This window comes from Sinohyriopsis cumingii, chromosome 18, assembly GCF_028554795.1.
Source record: "Sinohyriopsis cumingii isolate HCF-2022 chromosome 18, ASM2855479v2, whole genome shotgun sequence".
Lineage (NCBI taxonomy): Eukaryota > Metazoa > Mollusca > Bivalvia > Unionida > Unionidae > Sinohyriopsis > Sinohyriopsis cumingii.
The window spans coordinates 99,982,562-99,999,648 of NC_142978.1; the positions used below are offsets into that span (position 1 = coordinate 99,982,562).

At 34.2% G+C, this 17,087-nt stretch overlaps 1 protein-coding gene across 5 annotated transcripts in view; it reads left to right on the forward strand.

Annotated features, from left to right (window-relative positions):
* LOC149777584 (neurofibromin-like) overlaps positions 1-17,087 on the forward strand; it is a 295,420-nt gene that overhangs the window by 171,087 nt on the left and 107,246 nt on the right. For 4 of the 5 annotated variants that reach the window (XR_016416190.1, XM_089942202.1, XM_089942206.1 and 1 more), the window contains exon 34: positions 11,924-12,060. Coding sequence is in view for 4 of the 5 variants with exons in the window: in XM_089942202.1 (XP_089798328.1) it covers positions 11,924-12,060 (137 nt within the window). In the remaining variant the exon portion in view is untranslated. Of the gene's footprint in view, positions 1-3,476; positions 3,602-11,923; positions 12,061-17,087 lie in introns of all 5 variants that reach the window. The other variant, XM_089942205.1, reaches the window with a different exon arrangement.

Consider the following 17,087-nt stretch of genomic DNA (forward strand, 5'->3'; position numbering starts at 1 on the left):
TTAAAATCTGTTAAGATGACTGTGACCTCATTTGGTAATTTAGAATATGTAAAAACATCAATGATATGATCAATAAATATGTATGTAAACCATTCTGATCTCTGACATGATAGATAAATGTATGAAAAGCAGTATGTAAACCGTTCTAATAGCTGATGTGATTGTTAGATAAATGTATGATAGATAAGTGTATGAAAAGCAGAATGGGAACTGTTCCAGTAGCTAATATGATAGTCATATGCAGAGATGTATGTAAACAATTCTTATAGCTGATACAATAGATAAATGTATGAAAAGCACTGTATACACCATTCTAGTATGATGTGATTGATAAGTGTATGAAAAGCAGAATGGGAACCATTCCAATAGCTAATATGATAGATAATCATATGCAAAGATGTATGTAAACCATTCCAGTAGCTGATATAATATATAAATATATGCAAAACATTATGTAAACCATTCCAGTAGCTGATATGATAGATAAATGTATGCAAAGCAGTTTGTAAACCATTCCACTAGCTAATATGATAGATATTAATATGCGAAGATGTATGTAAACCATTCCAATAGCTGATATAATAGGTAAATATATGCAAGGCAGTATGTAAACCATTGCAATAGCTGATAAATAAATGTATACAAAGCAGTATGTAAACCATTCCAATAGCTGATATAATAGATGATTGTATGCAAAGCAGTATATAAACCATTCCAATAGCTGATATGATAGATAAATGTATGCAAAGCAGCATGTAAACCATTCCAATAGCTGCATCGTTGTGAATACAGATGAGTAAATTATTACCTAACTTTCATGGAAATTGTTTTCTGTAAAATGGCCAAAAAGACAAAATGTGTATCCTATCATCAACATAATGTCCTATCAAAATGGAGTTCTCTGTTTTGAGAAATTGACAGTTGCCAATATAAACAAACTTTAGCATAGAAAATTTTGTCAAATTGCAGAAAGCAGCAAAGTATGATTCTCATTTGGACAAAGTTTAAAGGTGAATATTTTCCACCACATTATCTCTATTAAACCATTGTGTTGTAACCATGATGTTAATCTTTTTTTAAATATGAAACTAATTTAGCCCAAATTTGGTATCCAGATGTGCTTTATAAGTATATACATCAATGTTAACAATGTTACTTAAAATTTTTGACTCACCACCATTAAGTGTAGAAAGGGGCATGTATCATTAGTCTTGTCTGTATGAACAAATGGCTGAAAATGTAAAAATCATGATAGCATGGAAATTAAGTCACACTGACCTATTATTAGTATGGTTAAGTTACTTTTGTCCTGATCTATCTGTATACATTTTTTATGCGTGGCTGAAATAGGGTAAGAGATATTGATGGTATAATGAATGAATTGCTGAAAATACAGAAGTCATTCAAACATGCAAATTAGGTCAGTTACTACTGCTCCAGTGGCCTAGTGGTTAGACCATCTGCCTGGGATGCAGGAGGCCGTGGGTTTGATCCCCATCCAAGTCATTCCAAAGACTTACAGAAATGGTACTAATGGCTGCCTTGCTTGGCACTCAGCATTAAGAGGTTAGTGTTAGGAGTGGTCGGGCTGATATCAGGATAATGTGGCTGAGTGGGACATTATGCTACATGTCTGCGGCATGATGCCCCAATGCTAGACATACTATAAACTGTCACTCTGCAGACATATAGCAATATGACTGAAACATTGTTAAGTCTACATTAAAAAATCAAATCACACACACAGTCTTGTTTGTTTGTCTGTCTGTCTATCCAATCCATTAATTGGCTTGTCACAAAAGTCAAGTATTGTGTTAATCCATATAATAAGCATCTAGCTGAATACAGCATAGACACAGGTCTTCTTTCACAAAACTTGCAGCTGATGGGTCTGGAAATCATAAAACTCAAAAATGAATTTGAGCATGAGATTTTGTTTCAACCAATCTCAAATGACATTACATTTGAATGGTTGTCTCTGATTGAGTGGAAACTTTATCTTGGACTTGAGCTTAGTTTTAGCATTGAATTAAAGCTTGGGTCTGTACTGTTTTTTTTTAAATTCCTGTGTGGAAGAAAAGTAGACCCTACAGACACATTGCCCTATGTACTTGCTTACAAGTCCAAATGCAAACTGCACAGACCCAGATCTGCTGATGCATCATGCACAGGCAGATATGGGTATGTGCAGTTTGTTTGAAGTAATCAGTAGAACAAACAATATAGACATTGAACTGCAGGTGCATTATGCTATGGCCGATCAGGATCTTTGTTGTTTGCAGTTTTGACTACTTGTAAGCAGGTATATATGGTATTGAAGGCATATCTTGTCTGTGCTATTTGCAGTTGACTGTACTTTATTCCTGGGAAAGTACCTTAAACATCAGAAGTGATTGCCCAGGAACATCATCCCAATTTTAAAAAAGTATACTTCACTAAGTTTACAAGAACAATCACTGACCTATACAACAGTAGTAATGAGCTGAGGGATTTAATTTTGTTTTTATTTGTGGAAAATCCTTTATGAATAGAAATACCAGGAAGATGGTTCACACTGCTTCCCAGATGCTACTTTTAATTTACTTGGAATGCCATCACTTTCTTTCTGTGAGCAACCTGTATAAATGTTCCTTGTTTTTTTAAATTGCTTCTCAAGGCATTTAAACAAATATAAATAATAAAACTTAATTGCTTGATTTGTTTTATATAATACTGTGATTATTCAGTTATCATTACAAAAATTGAGTAATAACTAAAATCACAGCTCACACTGTCTTTCTACCTGTCTGTCTGTCAGTCTTTCTATAGGGTCAAGCAGCTTGTGCAGGTAGACAAATGGTATTTAAGGATGCCATCTTTGGGTCTGTTTGGAAGGTGGGTATAAAGAAAATGTATTTTAAAATCACTGTCATCACCAGCATAGAAGTAAACTTAATTGCAAGCAGAATTTAAATTGTGAAGTAAATTTTGTATAAAACCACGCTTTTTAAGTGTGATTGTTCAGATATTGAGAATTGGGTGGACATTATTAAGACACATCAGCATTTCTGTATTGATGTCAGCCTCTGTAAAATACAGAGCCCATATGTACTTGTTCTTTACTTTTGTCAGTCATGGATATTTCTCTGTTGTGGTTATTTTTTCAAGGTTTCAGAAGAATCGGATGGCCAATTCATTGTTCCAGGAAATCTCTTTTAAGACCAGGGAGCCTAATAAATTGACCAAAAAGTATGGGGTGGGCTTGTTAACAGACAAGATAACCTTAGTAAATATTTTCCATAATTTTAATGCTTGCAGAGCTGATAGTACTGCATATATTTTGAGAATGCAGGTTGCTTAAATATGCCTAATTTTCAGATAAGTTTTATGTAGAAGTCTACATAATACTTGTTGGAGGTTTTCTTCACGATATGAATATTAATTATTATTATCTCCCGCAAAGGAACTGACAATGCGATAAATGCTCCACTTTCCAGATTCCCGCCCAAACTGAGAGTAATGTGCCATTGTTTGTTCCAAGTCGTGAGTCTACGATTTCCCATGGACAGTATTCTAGTGACAGGAACTGTAATATTCCTGTGCTATTTCAACCCTGCGTTAGGTAATACATGCACTGCAGTAGTCAAGATGGATGCTTTTGTTTTATTTTTTATTCCTACTCTGGCTCTATATACAAGACTAATTCTCTAACCATTCTTCCAGTCGATGGAACATTCAAGGGATTTCTGGTTTTATGGGAGATTTTACTACTGTGGTCTTTAAGTCTGTATGTATGAATATATAAAGGGTTTCATGACACTTCAACACAAACTTGGCTATAAAGTGCCAAACAAAAGTTAGGTAGCTAATATGGTAAAGACTGAACCATTGCTAATATCCCAGAAAGACAGACCCCTCCAACCAAAATACCCAGGTAGGCAAACCTTGCCAAATAAAGTACATTTTCATCAAGAAGTAAAAGATATAAAGTACAGATTCTGCAAAAATACCCCCCCCCCATGTAAAAGAATGATAAAGGCAAGGAAGTGTAAAGTCCTCGAGGTTCATGGTCAGAATTTTAATGTATAACAGCACTTCTAAAAATTCCAAAACCTCTGCTGTAAAATCATTATGGGATGCATTCTATGGCCAGCAGGTTGCTTTCATTCATCACCTCTTGTGTCATTCAGGAAAGATATTAGGCCTTTTCTGCGTCCCCAAGCCCATGGGGCAACTTACCATAAGAATTGATTATTGGTATTTAATATCCTAATTATATGCATGTTTTAAAGTATTCTGTCTTTTTAACAAAGTATAAACTTTCATAAGTACTTTATGGGGTCCTCCAGATGTTTGGTGATAGCAAAAATTTTAAAGCATGGTTAAATTGTTTTCTTATTAAAAAAAGTTTTAAAAATTTTGGTCACAGAGTCAATAAGCAGTAATAAAAATTGCTGACAGGCTAAACAGTTAGTGATCAAGCAGTACCTTAAACAAAGTTAGCCATGAACTTGTTACAGGTAATCACAAAGAAAAAAACAAACTTTCAGCTTGAGATTGATGGCAGAATTAATTAGTTAATTACTTTGACAGCTGTAGAATCATTGGTCATTAGCCTTACATTGAGCCAATTTGATTGCAGGCTTCTTTCATTTTTACTGCTGGACAGTTTTCAAAGGAAGGCAAAGTAGTCTTACATAAGAATTCCTATTCTCATTAACTGGATTAACTTGTGGGATGTAAAGTGTAAATATGTATGCCGGTTATTATCTTTGGTTTCCCATTTCCAGTAGACTGAACTGGGTGTACGTGTATTTCTAATAATGCAGTCAACATCTGAAACGCAAGTTTCCCAAGTTCTTGTAGTTTTCTTCAGGGGCATATTTTACCTTGGTAACCTCGTTCTATATGTAGTTGTTTTGGTCTTCCTACATAATCAGAATTCAGATAATGGTATTCCACAATTAAATTCCAGAGCCAGCCTAAGTGATTTTGCGCCAGTGCATATTTAGGGCAGTGATACCATTTTTGGAGTTTAATGTCAAGTTCACTCACAGTTAATATGTATTATGTTTCAGAATTTAAGAGCCAAGATAACACGAATAGATGTATATTATTTTGGTAATACATTCAGTTGTCAAAGACTGTCTTTACATTATGAAACAATATTGATGTTAGAATTTGTTATGATCATAGACAAAATTTCCTTTGAGATTTGCCAGCAATGGCAGCACATGTCCATGATAACAGACTGTCATAGTTTTAAAATAACAAACAAGCACCAAAATTGCAAACAGAATAGGTCTTTTGTAAAAGAGTGTCAAAACATCATGCAGTTGTTCATCATTTGCAAGCAGGAATATAATTCAATGTCATTTACCTGCCTAGTCTTTGCCTGGCTCATTGATACACAATTATGACAATAAAGATGTTAATTTTCCTGACAATATTTGAGAAAATTGATAATTTCATTTGTACACAAATTCACTGGACAGAGAGAAAAGTAATTAATTTTTTAGTTTCTGGATATTTGAGTCCATGAAGATAGATTGGTCTGCACAGGCTGAGACTGAGTGTACAATCTGATCTACAGACACTTTGTGTTAAAACAGATTTATGTTTGCATTGTTTACAGTTGGGAATGTATTTTATATGGGTAAATACAATAGTATTCAGAGGAAATAAAATTTTGCAAACCATACACTTTGGCATTTTAAGGCAGAAGAGTCACATTATTCTCTAATTCCAGTCGGGAATCAAGACATTTCATTTAACTCATTTGGCCCCTGGAGGTTTTTGTCATATTTGCCTGAAATGGGGATAAGAAATACATTTTGGAGGTTAATTCTGACTACATCCAAATACATCTGCTTCCAAGAGCTTTTTTGCTTAGACTGATGCCTAGTTTTGCTGGAAATGATGTTTTTCATTGGTTATTTGGCTTGCACATGTACAGAAGGGTAAATGTTGGAGTTCTATTTTTTTTATCCCTTGGATTATTGGCCCCATTTTTTTCATCTCCAGGCCACTTCTTACTCCCATTCCACATCTTATCCTACTTTTTGCAAAGGTTCACCCATCTGTGTGCAGCTCAGACCGGTCTGCCTTAGATCACAGGCAAAAATGTCTAAAATCCATACTCAAAATCCGATTCTGAATACAGGTGAATTTTTGGTGTAAAAAAAATCAGGTCTCAAAAAAAAGGTTTTCCCCTCTGCATTATGTAATGTGAGTAGAAAGTCTAGATTATTTGGTGTCATTGTAGAGCTACATCTATCTGCTTTTTTGTAATACCACCCATTTTGGTGCATCTTAAATGACCATGATGCTACAGAACTCGGATGTAGGGTACAGCCTCATCACGCCTACAGGTGGGATTTGGGCTGAATGAGTTAATGACATATTATGACAAACTGGACACTTGATTGTTGGGATTTCACACAAATCTTAGGGAAAAATATACTGTGAATTCATTTACTTTTGTATGTATCAGTTGCAGTTGTGTGAAAAATGACATTTTTGCCTTCAGGATTCATATTGTTTCCACAGAGGAATCACTGTTTGTTGGGTGATGAATTCACAGCATTTGACAACATGGGAAAAGTACTGAAAATGCTTAGTATTTAACTATGCTTGTGAAGTTTTACAGTATCTAACTAGACTGGTGAAGTTTTACAGTATTTAACAAGGCTATTGAAGTTTTACAGTACTTAACAAGACTATTGAAGTTTTACAGTATTTAACAAGACTATTGAAGTTTTACAGTATTTAACTAGACTGGTGAAGTTTTACAGTATTTAATTAGACTGGAGAAGTTTTACAGTATTTAATTAGACTGGTGAAGTTTTACAGTACTTAACAAGACTATTGAAGTTTTACAGTATTTAACTAGACTGGTGAAGTTTTACAGTATTTAATTAGACTGGAGAAGTTTTACAGTATTTAATTAGACTGGTGAAGTTTTACAGTATTTAACAAGACTATTGAAGTTTTACAGTATTTAACAAGACTATTGAAGTTTTACACTATTTAACAAGACTGGTGAAGTTTTACAGTATTTAACTAGACTGGTGAAGTTTTACAGTATTTAATTAGACTGGTGAAGTTTTACAGTATTTAACTAGACTGGTGAAGTTTTACAGTATTTAATTAGACTGGAGAAGTTTTACAGTATTTAATTAGACTGGTGAAGTTTTACAGTATTTAACTAGACGTGAAATTCTGCCAATTCAAAGCATTTAACTACACCACTATTTAACTACTCTGGAGAAATAATGACAATTCACGCTAGGTATTTTCGACAGAAAACTGACTTTTATTCCACACCTAAAGAAGCTAAATACTTAAAATCTCTAGATCTACTTAAAGTAGTAGTGCACACTGACTGGGGTGCTGATAGAAAAGTCATCCTCAGTTTATATAGAATGTTTATTTGCTCCAAACTGGACTAGGTTGCTTTGTTTATGGTTCAGCCAGAAAGTCATATTTGAAAATGCTTGATCCAATTCATCATCAAGGAAGAAGACTCACTCTGGGAGCATTTAAGACATCCCTGTGTGAATGAACCACCTTTTTCACATCATAGAGAAATGCTTTTCACACAGTATGCTCTCATATTAAAATCAAACCCTTTTAACCCTGCTTTTTTGGCTCTTTTTCAACCCAAATACAAAACCTTATATGAAAATAAACCAAACGCCATACCTTCCTTTGGCATTGGAATATCATCCAGCCTTGACAGTACAAAAATTGATCTTCCTAAAATTCAGAAAACATCCACCTCCAAAACACCACCCTGGCTTAGCTACTTAAACAACCAAAACACGAACCCTTCCATCTTTCACAACTCTTAACTCCTCACCAAATTTAAAATCTACACAAGAATTTATACCGACGGATCAAAGGATGAGGAAATGTCTGCTGCAGCCTTTGTTAATGGAAAACACACAACACAAGTTAGCTTACCAAATGGCACATCAGTTTTTTTTCAGCCAAAATCAGAGCAAGGTCTCTGCAATATGTTGAAAACAAACATATTTTAATCTGCAATATGTTGAAAACAAACATATTTTAATCTGCAATATGTTGAAAACAAACATATTTTAATCTGCAATATGTTGAAAACAAACATATTTTAATCTGCAATATGTTGAAAACAAACATATTTTAATCTGCAATGTGTTGAAAACAAACATATTTTAATCTGCAATATGTTGAAAACAAACATATTTTAATCTGCAATATGTTGAAAACAAACATATTTTAATCTGCAATATGTTGAAAACAAACATATTTTAATCTGCAATATGTTGAAAACAAACATATTTTAATCTGCAATATGTTGAAAACAAACATATTTTAATCTGCAATATGTTGAAAACAAACATATTTTAATCTGCAATATGTTGAAAACAAACATATTTTAATCTGCAATATGTTGAAAACAAACATATTTTAATCTGCAATATGTTGAAAACAAACATATTTTAAACAGCATCATCTCCCTATCAGTACTTCAGTCCCTACACAATAGAAAACTGGAGAACCCATTGTTGACCAATGTTCTCAGCAAAAATACTAAGCTGAGTACCTCCCACAATATTGTATACTGCTGGTTACCTAGCCATGTTGGTATTAAAGGTAATGGAAAAGCAGATCACGCTGCTAAAATGACCCTATCTCAAGAACCTAGTATTAAACCTAGTATCAAAGAGACTTTATGTCAGAAGTGGCAGGTATCATGGAATGATGCAGTGAATAATAAACATCATGCCATCAAGCCATCCCTAGGAGAATGGACACCTTCCTACAGAACCATGCATAGACAGGAGGTAGTCATTTTAAGAATTTGAATTGGTCATACTTATATAACCCACTCCCACATACTAAAAGGTGAAGACCCATCAGAGTGCATTTCTTACAATGAACCATTCCTTCCTACAGAACCATGCATAGACAGGAGGTAGTCATTTTAAGAATTTGAATTGGTCATACTTATATAACCCACTCCCACATACTAAAAGGTGAAGACCCATCAGAGTGCATTTCTTACAATGAACCATTCACTGTTGAATACTTTATGAAAGAGTGTTTCGACCTGCAATCTACGCACGATCAGTATTACAATGTGCATGACATGAAGGAACTTTTTGATACAATAAACATCAATTGTATTACAGAATTCCTGAAAGCAGTGAACATTTACTCTAAACTCTGACTTTTATGCCATCACCTTGAGCATTTCTATGTAATGTTTTTACCATCCATAATTTTCAACAACTTCTCATTTGTCTTTATTAACATATACCATTTACATTCCCCGTTGATCGGAAAGTTTTATATATTGCCCATAACCATCTTATTGTTCTACTTTTAACTGTTTGGTTTTAATATTGCTGGTCGATATAAAACCTTGTATCTTTTTTAAATAATCATACACATAACCTTTTGTATGGCGCTAAATAGCCTAACTGCTGGTGATCAAAACAATTGTAGAGAGGCGAAAGTGGGAGCTGGGGGTGGCAGGTTACATTGTTGAATACTTTTTATATAATCATATTGAAGTTAATTTTGAATAAATGTCTCTTTATATCTGTAGTGTTTTTTCTCTTCAAAATATACATTTAATATCAGGATGATTATATTGGAGAGATCATTAAAAGCATTATTCCACATGGTTTCCATACACATAGTATGTCTGCTACTAGATACATTGTCTATTACGCCACTGCTTTTTGTGTTGAATTGGGTACATTTTAGTTTTATTGTTCATGCAAAGTTAAAAAAAGAAATTTTTTCTCGAAAAGAATGACATTCATTTCAAGAAACAACAATGTTGAAATGTGTTTTCATTTTATTATTTTTCTATCACTAGATAGATAGAATGATTTAGTTACAGTAGAATGTAAACAAATAAATTCACGAAGGTTAATCATTACCAAACATTAATTTAATGTGTCTAAAAAAGCAGAAATCAAATGAGAGCATGATAATATTTGAAGTTTTTGACACACTGGACAAATAAAGTTTTATGTTTCATGGCCTGATTTGCTGGACATATCTCTTCTGACAAAAATTTTGTTTTATTCCATGTCGGCGCTAGAACCTCCAAAGCCATCCATCATTTGCACCCATCATTGGAATCAACATTGTGGAAGTAATCCTGAAATTTCTGCTCTTCCTTGAGCCAATCACTGAATGTGTACAATTTTGAGTTTGCTAGAAACTTTCTGTGCTGCTTTACCATTATAAATACAAGCTTTTCATTCACTCAGTACACCTTGTGATTGATTCCATATACATTTACAAGTGATTAAGATAATTACTGATCAATCAATCAATCAATCTATATATATATATAGATAAATTTATACACATAAAAATAAATGAATTCACATTTGTTGTTGGGATTTTTCAGAGACTGTTGAAAAATATACAAAGTCTAACACTGAATCCAGCATTTTTCCATTAGTCAACTTGGTCAGGTATTATTTTTACTTTCCCGAGGGCTGACATATGGACTTAAAACACAGACAGGAAATTATTGTTTGGTAAAAATTCTCACCAGTAAGTGCAAAAGAACTAATGTAAAAAGGAACATTTTTGAAGTTGTTAAATTTTTTCAAAATTCTGTTTAATTCTCTTCTTTTGCAGATGTGCCATTTTCCAGTTATTATTTCATTCCATGGGGTATATTGTAATGATTTGATAGCAGATTGTGAAAATTAGAATTAAACGAGGCTGAAAATTTCCCATGTTCATTTGAACAGTGTCTAAAGGTCATCAATTTTAAGCAGTCACTTTTCTTTAACAGCCAGTGCTTCAAAGTCCTGGTAACCAAGATATTGCAAATACAAACCTTTTAAGTAAGCCCCCTCTCTTTTGAGACCACTTTTCTCACTTCCCATAGGTGGTCACTTGAGACAGGTTTGACACGTAATACAAGAGATCAGTGTTGATTCACTTTATCTTTTATTTTCTATTCCTGTAAAATTAAAATTATTTGTGATGATAAAAATGTGTATGGGAATAAACAGTTAATGATAAGGAGAAAAAGTCATGTGTTTTCACACTGCTTGGTTAAACATACATGAACAATATTATATTTTATGTTGGAATTAATTTTGTGGATATTCATGGCACTAACACCACCCGATCACTCCCAAAAAGAAATTAGATCCTCCATATTTAATAAAGTTTTAGTATTAAAATGCAAGCACTTGCTTTGCTCTGTGGCTGATGTCGTTTGATTACTATTTCCAACATGTATATGGGTTGCTTATCACAAGCTAATGGGTTTTTACAAGGGTTTTGGTTCTTCTTCACTTCAGAGAACACTTTAAACAAGCATCCATGTCATTAAGAGATGTTAATTACTTAAGGCATTAGAACTTGTACATTTGATAAAAAAAATTATGAGTTCCCATTTTATTGGCTTGGGTTTCCAGCGATATTAATTTTGTGGTGCTGCAAACAGCAGAATAAAGTACCTGGTGTACAGTAACCCATCTCAGTAGGCAATAAGACCCTCTTTTTTGTCTAGGCATATGGATGAATTTAAGTTTTCACCAGAAAATGTCAGTTGTTACTAAAGAAAATAAAAATTTAAGATTTTAAAAAAAAAGCAGCCTTTACATGATCAAACCACAGTTCCATTAGAAAGGTAAATAATCATGCACAGACAATATTATTGGAAAATTCTGTATTTAATGAAATCTTTCATATTTGTACTTATGTTATCGATGAAATCCCTTGAATGTTAAGAGTTTCCTGCCTATTTAACCTGCTCTGTCACATGACTTGCCTGCCAGCCCTTTCACAACTAATCTGTCTTTTTGCAGATATAGACAAGAAACAGCCAATGACAGCATGCTTATTTTCGCTTTTGAATGACCAATATCATATAAAATACATAGCAATTGATTTCTGACCTCTTGCCTGACAGGTTCCCTCCCAAACTAAGGAGTATGTGCCATTGTCTCTATCAGGTCGTTACGCAACGTTTTCAGCAAAGCACCGTTGATGCCATCTGGACTGTCATCGGCACAGTTATATTCTTACGTTTCATCAATCCAGCTATAGGTAAATTATTTTTGGCATTCTGGTTCAGCAGATTTGAGGGAGTATAGTCTGTGTTGTACAATTTTATGCATGCTGTTTTCAGTTTTTCATTTTACTGACAGTTTACTGTTGTACATGTATAGTGAACTCTCACAACACTAAAACTGGTATTATACCTCAATTACCCAAGCTTCATTTATAAAAATGTAAATTTTGTCTGAACCATATGCATTATACAAGACTCTTGTTTTATCACATAATGTTTTCAAAATCATGTTTTTAAAATGCTGTCTTGATATAAATACCATATGTCACACTGAGTTTAACACCTCGCAGTCTCGGATAGCACAGTCATTAATACAGATATTTGCTCTTCTTTGAAAAATATAACCTCAAACATTTATCTGACATGACATTTATATCCATACAATTACAAGAATATTATTAATCAAAATATATCGTAACTGTTTTACGTAATAAGCACTTGTTTGAGGTTGTTGATTTATTATGTGACACTTAAACAAATGTTTATCAATATTACAGTTTTTGAAGAAGTTTGGGAAAATGAGGTTACTCTGTTGTTGTAGTAGTAGTATTTGCTAGATTGTAGATTTGATAAATTACATTTTCTAGTTGTCTTAAAGCTTTGGGTACTAGTATGCAACACAAATATAGTTCATTCATCTTTGAATATTAGGTAGGTGTTTGTGTATATGCTTGTGTTTATTACATACCAATTTAATCTTACTTGGATTATCTGGGTTTGATACAGATGTTCAGTCCGTTTTTTTATATTGCACACTTAGATAGGAGCTATTTGTGGTTTTTGCCAAACTCTGAGAGTATGCATATATGAGAGTATGCATTTGGGAGTATGCATATATGAGAGTATGCATATGAGAGTATGTGTATATGAGAGTATGCATATATGCACAAATCACATTTCTAGAAATCTCATGTTTTTGATTCCATTCACACTGCCCATATGTAATTATTTGGCAAGCTTGTTCCAGGTTGGTGATAAAGAACTCGTTTGATGTGGTATGTGAAGATGGCCTCATTATATCTCTACACTGCACATCAAAATCCTTCTTTCTGCCAACTCAAAACAAAAGACATATGTAGTTTTATGTATACATCTAACAGCAAGCTGCACTTATCACTATCTACCATCACATCATGTACTTAAAGACTAGAATTGATGTACGTGGGAAAACCTGCCAGTAGCTTCTTGTGGGTCGGTGGTTCTTCCCTGGGTTTTCCAGGGTTCTTCCTCCACCAGTTATACTGGCCGCCATGTATAGCCTATCTTATGCTGAAAAATGGCGTTAAACTCTAGATCAACAACAACACTTGAATTTATGCTGTTTGTTCCATCAGGGAACACTGAAGACCATGATCAACCTGTACATCAGGTTCCATCAGTGATTGTAGGGAACACTGAAAACCACGATCAACCTCTACATCAAGTTCCATCAGTGATTGTAGGGAACACTGAAAACCACAATCAACCTCTACATCAAGTTCCATCAATGATTTTAGGGAACACTGAAAACCATGATCAACCTGTACGTCAAATTCCGTCAGTGATTGCAGGGAACACTGAAAACCATGATCAACCTGTACGTCAAGTTCCATCAGTGATTGCAGGGAACACTGAAAACCATAATCAACCTGTACGTCAAGTTCCATCAGGGATTGTAGGGAATACTGTCAGGCATAAACCTCTGTACATCATGTTCCATCAGTGATTTTAGGGAACACTGTCAAGCATGATCTACCTGTACTTTGCTGCATCAGTGAGTGTAGGGAACACTGTCAAGCATAATCTACCTGTTCATTATGCTGCATCATTGAGTGTAGGGAACACTGTCAAGCATGATCTACCTGTACATTATGCTGCATCATTGAGTGTAGGAAACACTGTCAAGCATGATCTACCTGTACATTATGCTGCATCATTGAGTGTAGGGAACACTGTCAAGCATGATCTACCTGTACATTATGCTGCATCATTGAGTGTAGGGAACACTGTCAAGCATAATCTACCTGTACATTATGCTGCATCATTGAGTGTAGGGAACACTGTCAAGCATGATCTACCTGTACATTATGCTGCATCATTGAGTGTAGGAAACACTGTCAAGCATGATCTACCTGTACATTATGCTGCATCATTGAGTGTAGGGAACACTGTCAAGTATGATCTACCTGTACATTATGCTGCATCATTGAGTGTAGGGAACACTGTCAAGCATAATCTACCTGTACATTATGCTGCATCATTGAGTGTAGGGAACACTGTCAAGCATGATCTACCTGTACATTATGCTGCATCATTGAGTGTAGGAAACACTGTCAAGCATGATCTACCTGTACATTATGCTGCATCATTGAGTGTAGGGAACACTGTCAAGCATGATCTACCTGTACATTATGCTGCATCATTGAGTGTAGGAAACACTGTCAAGCATGATCTACCTGTACATTATGCTGCATCATTGAGTGTAGGGAACACTGTCAAGCATGATCTACCTGTACATTATGCTGCATCATTGAGTGTAGGGAACACTGTCAAGCATAATCTACCTGTACATTATGCTGCATCATTGAGTGTAGGGAACACTGTCAAGCATGATCTACCTGTACATTATGCTGCATCATTGAGTGTAGGAAACACTGTCAAGCATGATCTACCTGTACATTATGCTGCATCATTGAGTGTAGGGAACACTGTCAAGTATGATCTACCTGTACATTATGCTGCATCATTGAGTGTAGGGAACACTGTCAAGCATAATCTACCTGTACATTATGCTGCATCATTGAGTGTAGGGAACACTGTCAAGCATGATCTACCTGTACATTATGCTGCATCATTGAGTGTAGGAAACACTGTCAAGCATGATCTACCTGTACATTATGCTGCATCATTGAGTGTAGGGAACACTGTCAAGCATGATCTACCTGTACATTATGCTGCATCATTGAGTGTAGGAAACACTGTCAAGCATGATCTACCTGTACATTATGCTGCATCATTGAGTGTAGGGAACACTGTCAAGCATGATCTACCTGTAAATTATGCTGCATCATTGAGTGTAGGGAACACTGTCAAGCATGATCTACCTGTAAATTATGCTACATCATTGAGTGTAGGGAACACTGTCAAGCATGATCTACCTGTACATTATGCTGCATCATTGAGTGTAGGGAACACTGTCAACCATGATCAGCCTGTACATTATGTTACAGCAGATTTAGGTGCCTGCATTTTGCAGGTGGGTGAGTGTTTTTTTGTTATTTTGCTGGGATTAATACAGTAATCAAAGTCCAACAGAAGACTACCATACTGTATGTAATGGTCTTGATTGTCTGGATGGTAAGGAGGCATCAAGGTACTGTCATATATCTTTAATTTATTCATAGGATTTGATATTATTTGAGCAAAAGGTGTTTAATTTTGAGATAAGGAGTTGAATTTGTTTTTAAAGTAATGAAGAAAGAACTAGAAATGATAACTTATGTTTTTAAATCATGCTGTATAATATAAACACACATATTAGCAAGTGTACAGGCCAGTAACTAGTTATAAAAGCATACCACTTGTCACCATAGTGTTGATATATCTCACAGATGCATATTATTGTTTTATTTATGCACCCATTTAATAGAAGTTAACTGACTTTTAAAAAAAATACAAAATCCAGCTTGTATTGATTTGAGTTCAGGTAACTTAATTTTCTTTAAGTGCAACCCTAAAGTGAGCATTTACTTTGGAGATGAGGCAGGGGGGGACAAGTCATCTTTTTGTATATACAGGTCAAGTGCTGATGCATCATGCAAACTTTGTCATATACTGTGTGATTAGAATTGTTTTTTTTTATAAAAAAAGTTTTTTTCAATAGCTGGTTAACTTAGTTCTTTTCTGATCTCCTTTGTTCATTGCAAACATGAAGCTTCTAAATGGCTTTCACACACAGTACTTTCAACCATGTTTTTACAAAGTCAGGTTATATGTGGGTCAAGGAACTTTGTATGAAAATATATTATAATTTATAAATAATCAAAAAAATATTGTATTGAAACTTGTTGAAATAAATACAAAAAGTATTTGTGATTTTGAAAAGATGTATGGATTGTTGCAATGTAGAAATGGTTTAGGTATTTTGAAATAATTATTAATGTATTATGGAAGAAGACAAAATTGAATGTTGAAAATAAAATTGTCATCCTGAATGAGCAGTCGGATAGTTATATTTTAAACTAACTCAGTCTTGTGCTTGTGCAGTGATAAATACTTCAGAGTTTGGTAAATGATTAAATCTGATATCAGTTCTCTCCCTTTGGTATTGTTAGACTCCTGGTATTAACACTAACAGGAAATCACCATAATAATTCCTCAAATAATGTATAAATTGTTAATAAAAAATCTCTCCTGACATGTTAAAAAAACAGAAAATTTGTAAAAAATAAAAAAATTATTTACAGCTGTATGTTTATAATGAATGAATATCAATTTCTCTGGAGTTTCTTTTCCATCTGATCTTGGGTAAAGTGGTACCACTTAAACTCTGTAAGCCATCAGTATTCTCAGCACTTTGATTGTTTTTTGTATTGATTAGTGCTCAACTTTTACATACATCTTTGAAAATGGCAGATAGAGAGAGATCTGTTTTTGCAGTAGTGGCATGCAGGTTAGGGTCCATTCTATTCACATGGAATAAAAATGATTAAAGTTTGTTGATACATTATACAATAGTCAATAAGGCTTGAAGCTGTTCATAAGTTTTACATTAGAAGAAATGGTAGATTGCAGCACACACCCTGACAAATATATCTAGTAATTGTGTGCATAAAGTCCCACAACGATTTGTATACCATTCCAGATAGAGACTTCAAATATTTGGATATGATCAGGGATGGTCTATAGATATGTATAATGGTTTTGGAATTTATTATCCATTCCTTGGGACATGTTTTGGGTGGTTATGGACACTTTTGCCTCTATCTGATTTTATATAAAATATCTTTTGAGAATTTTGATT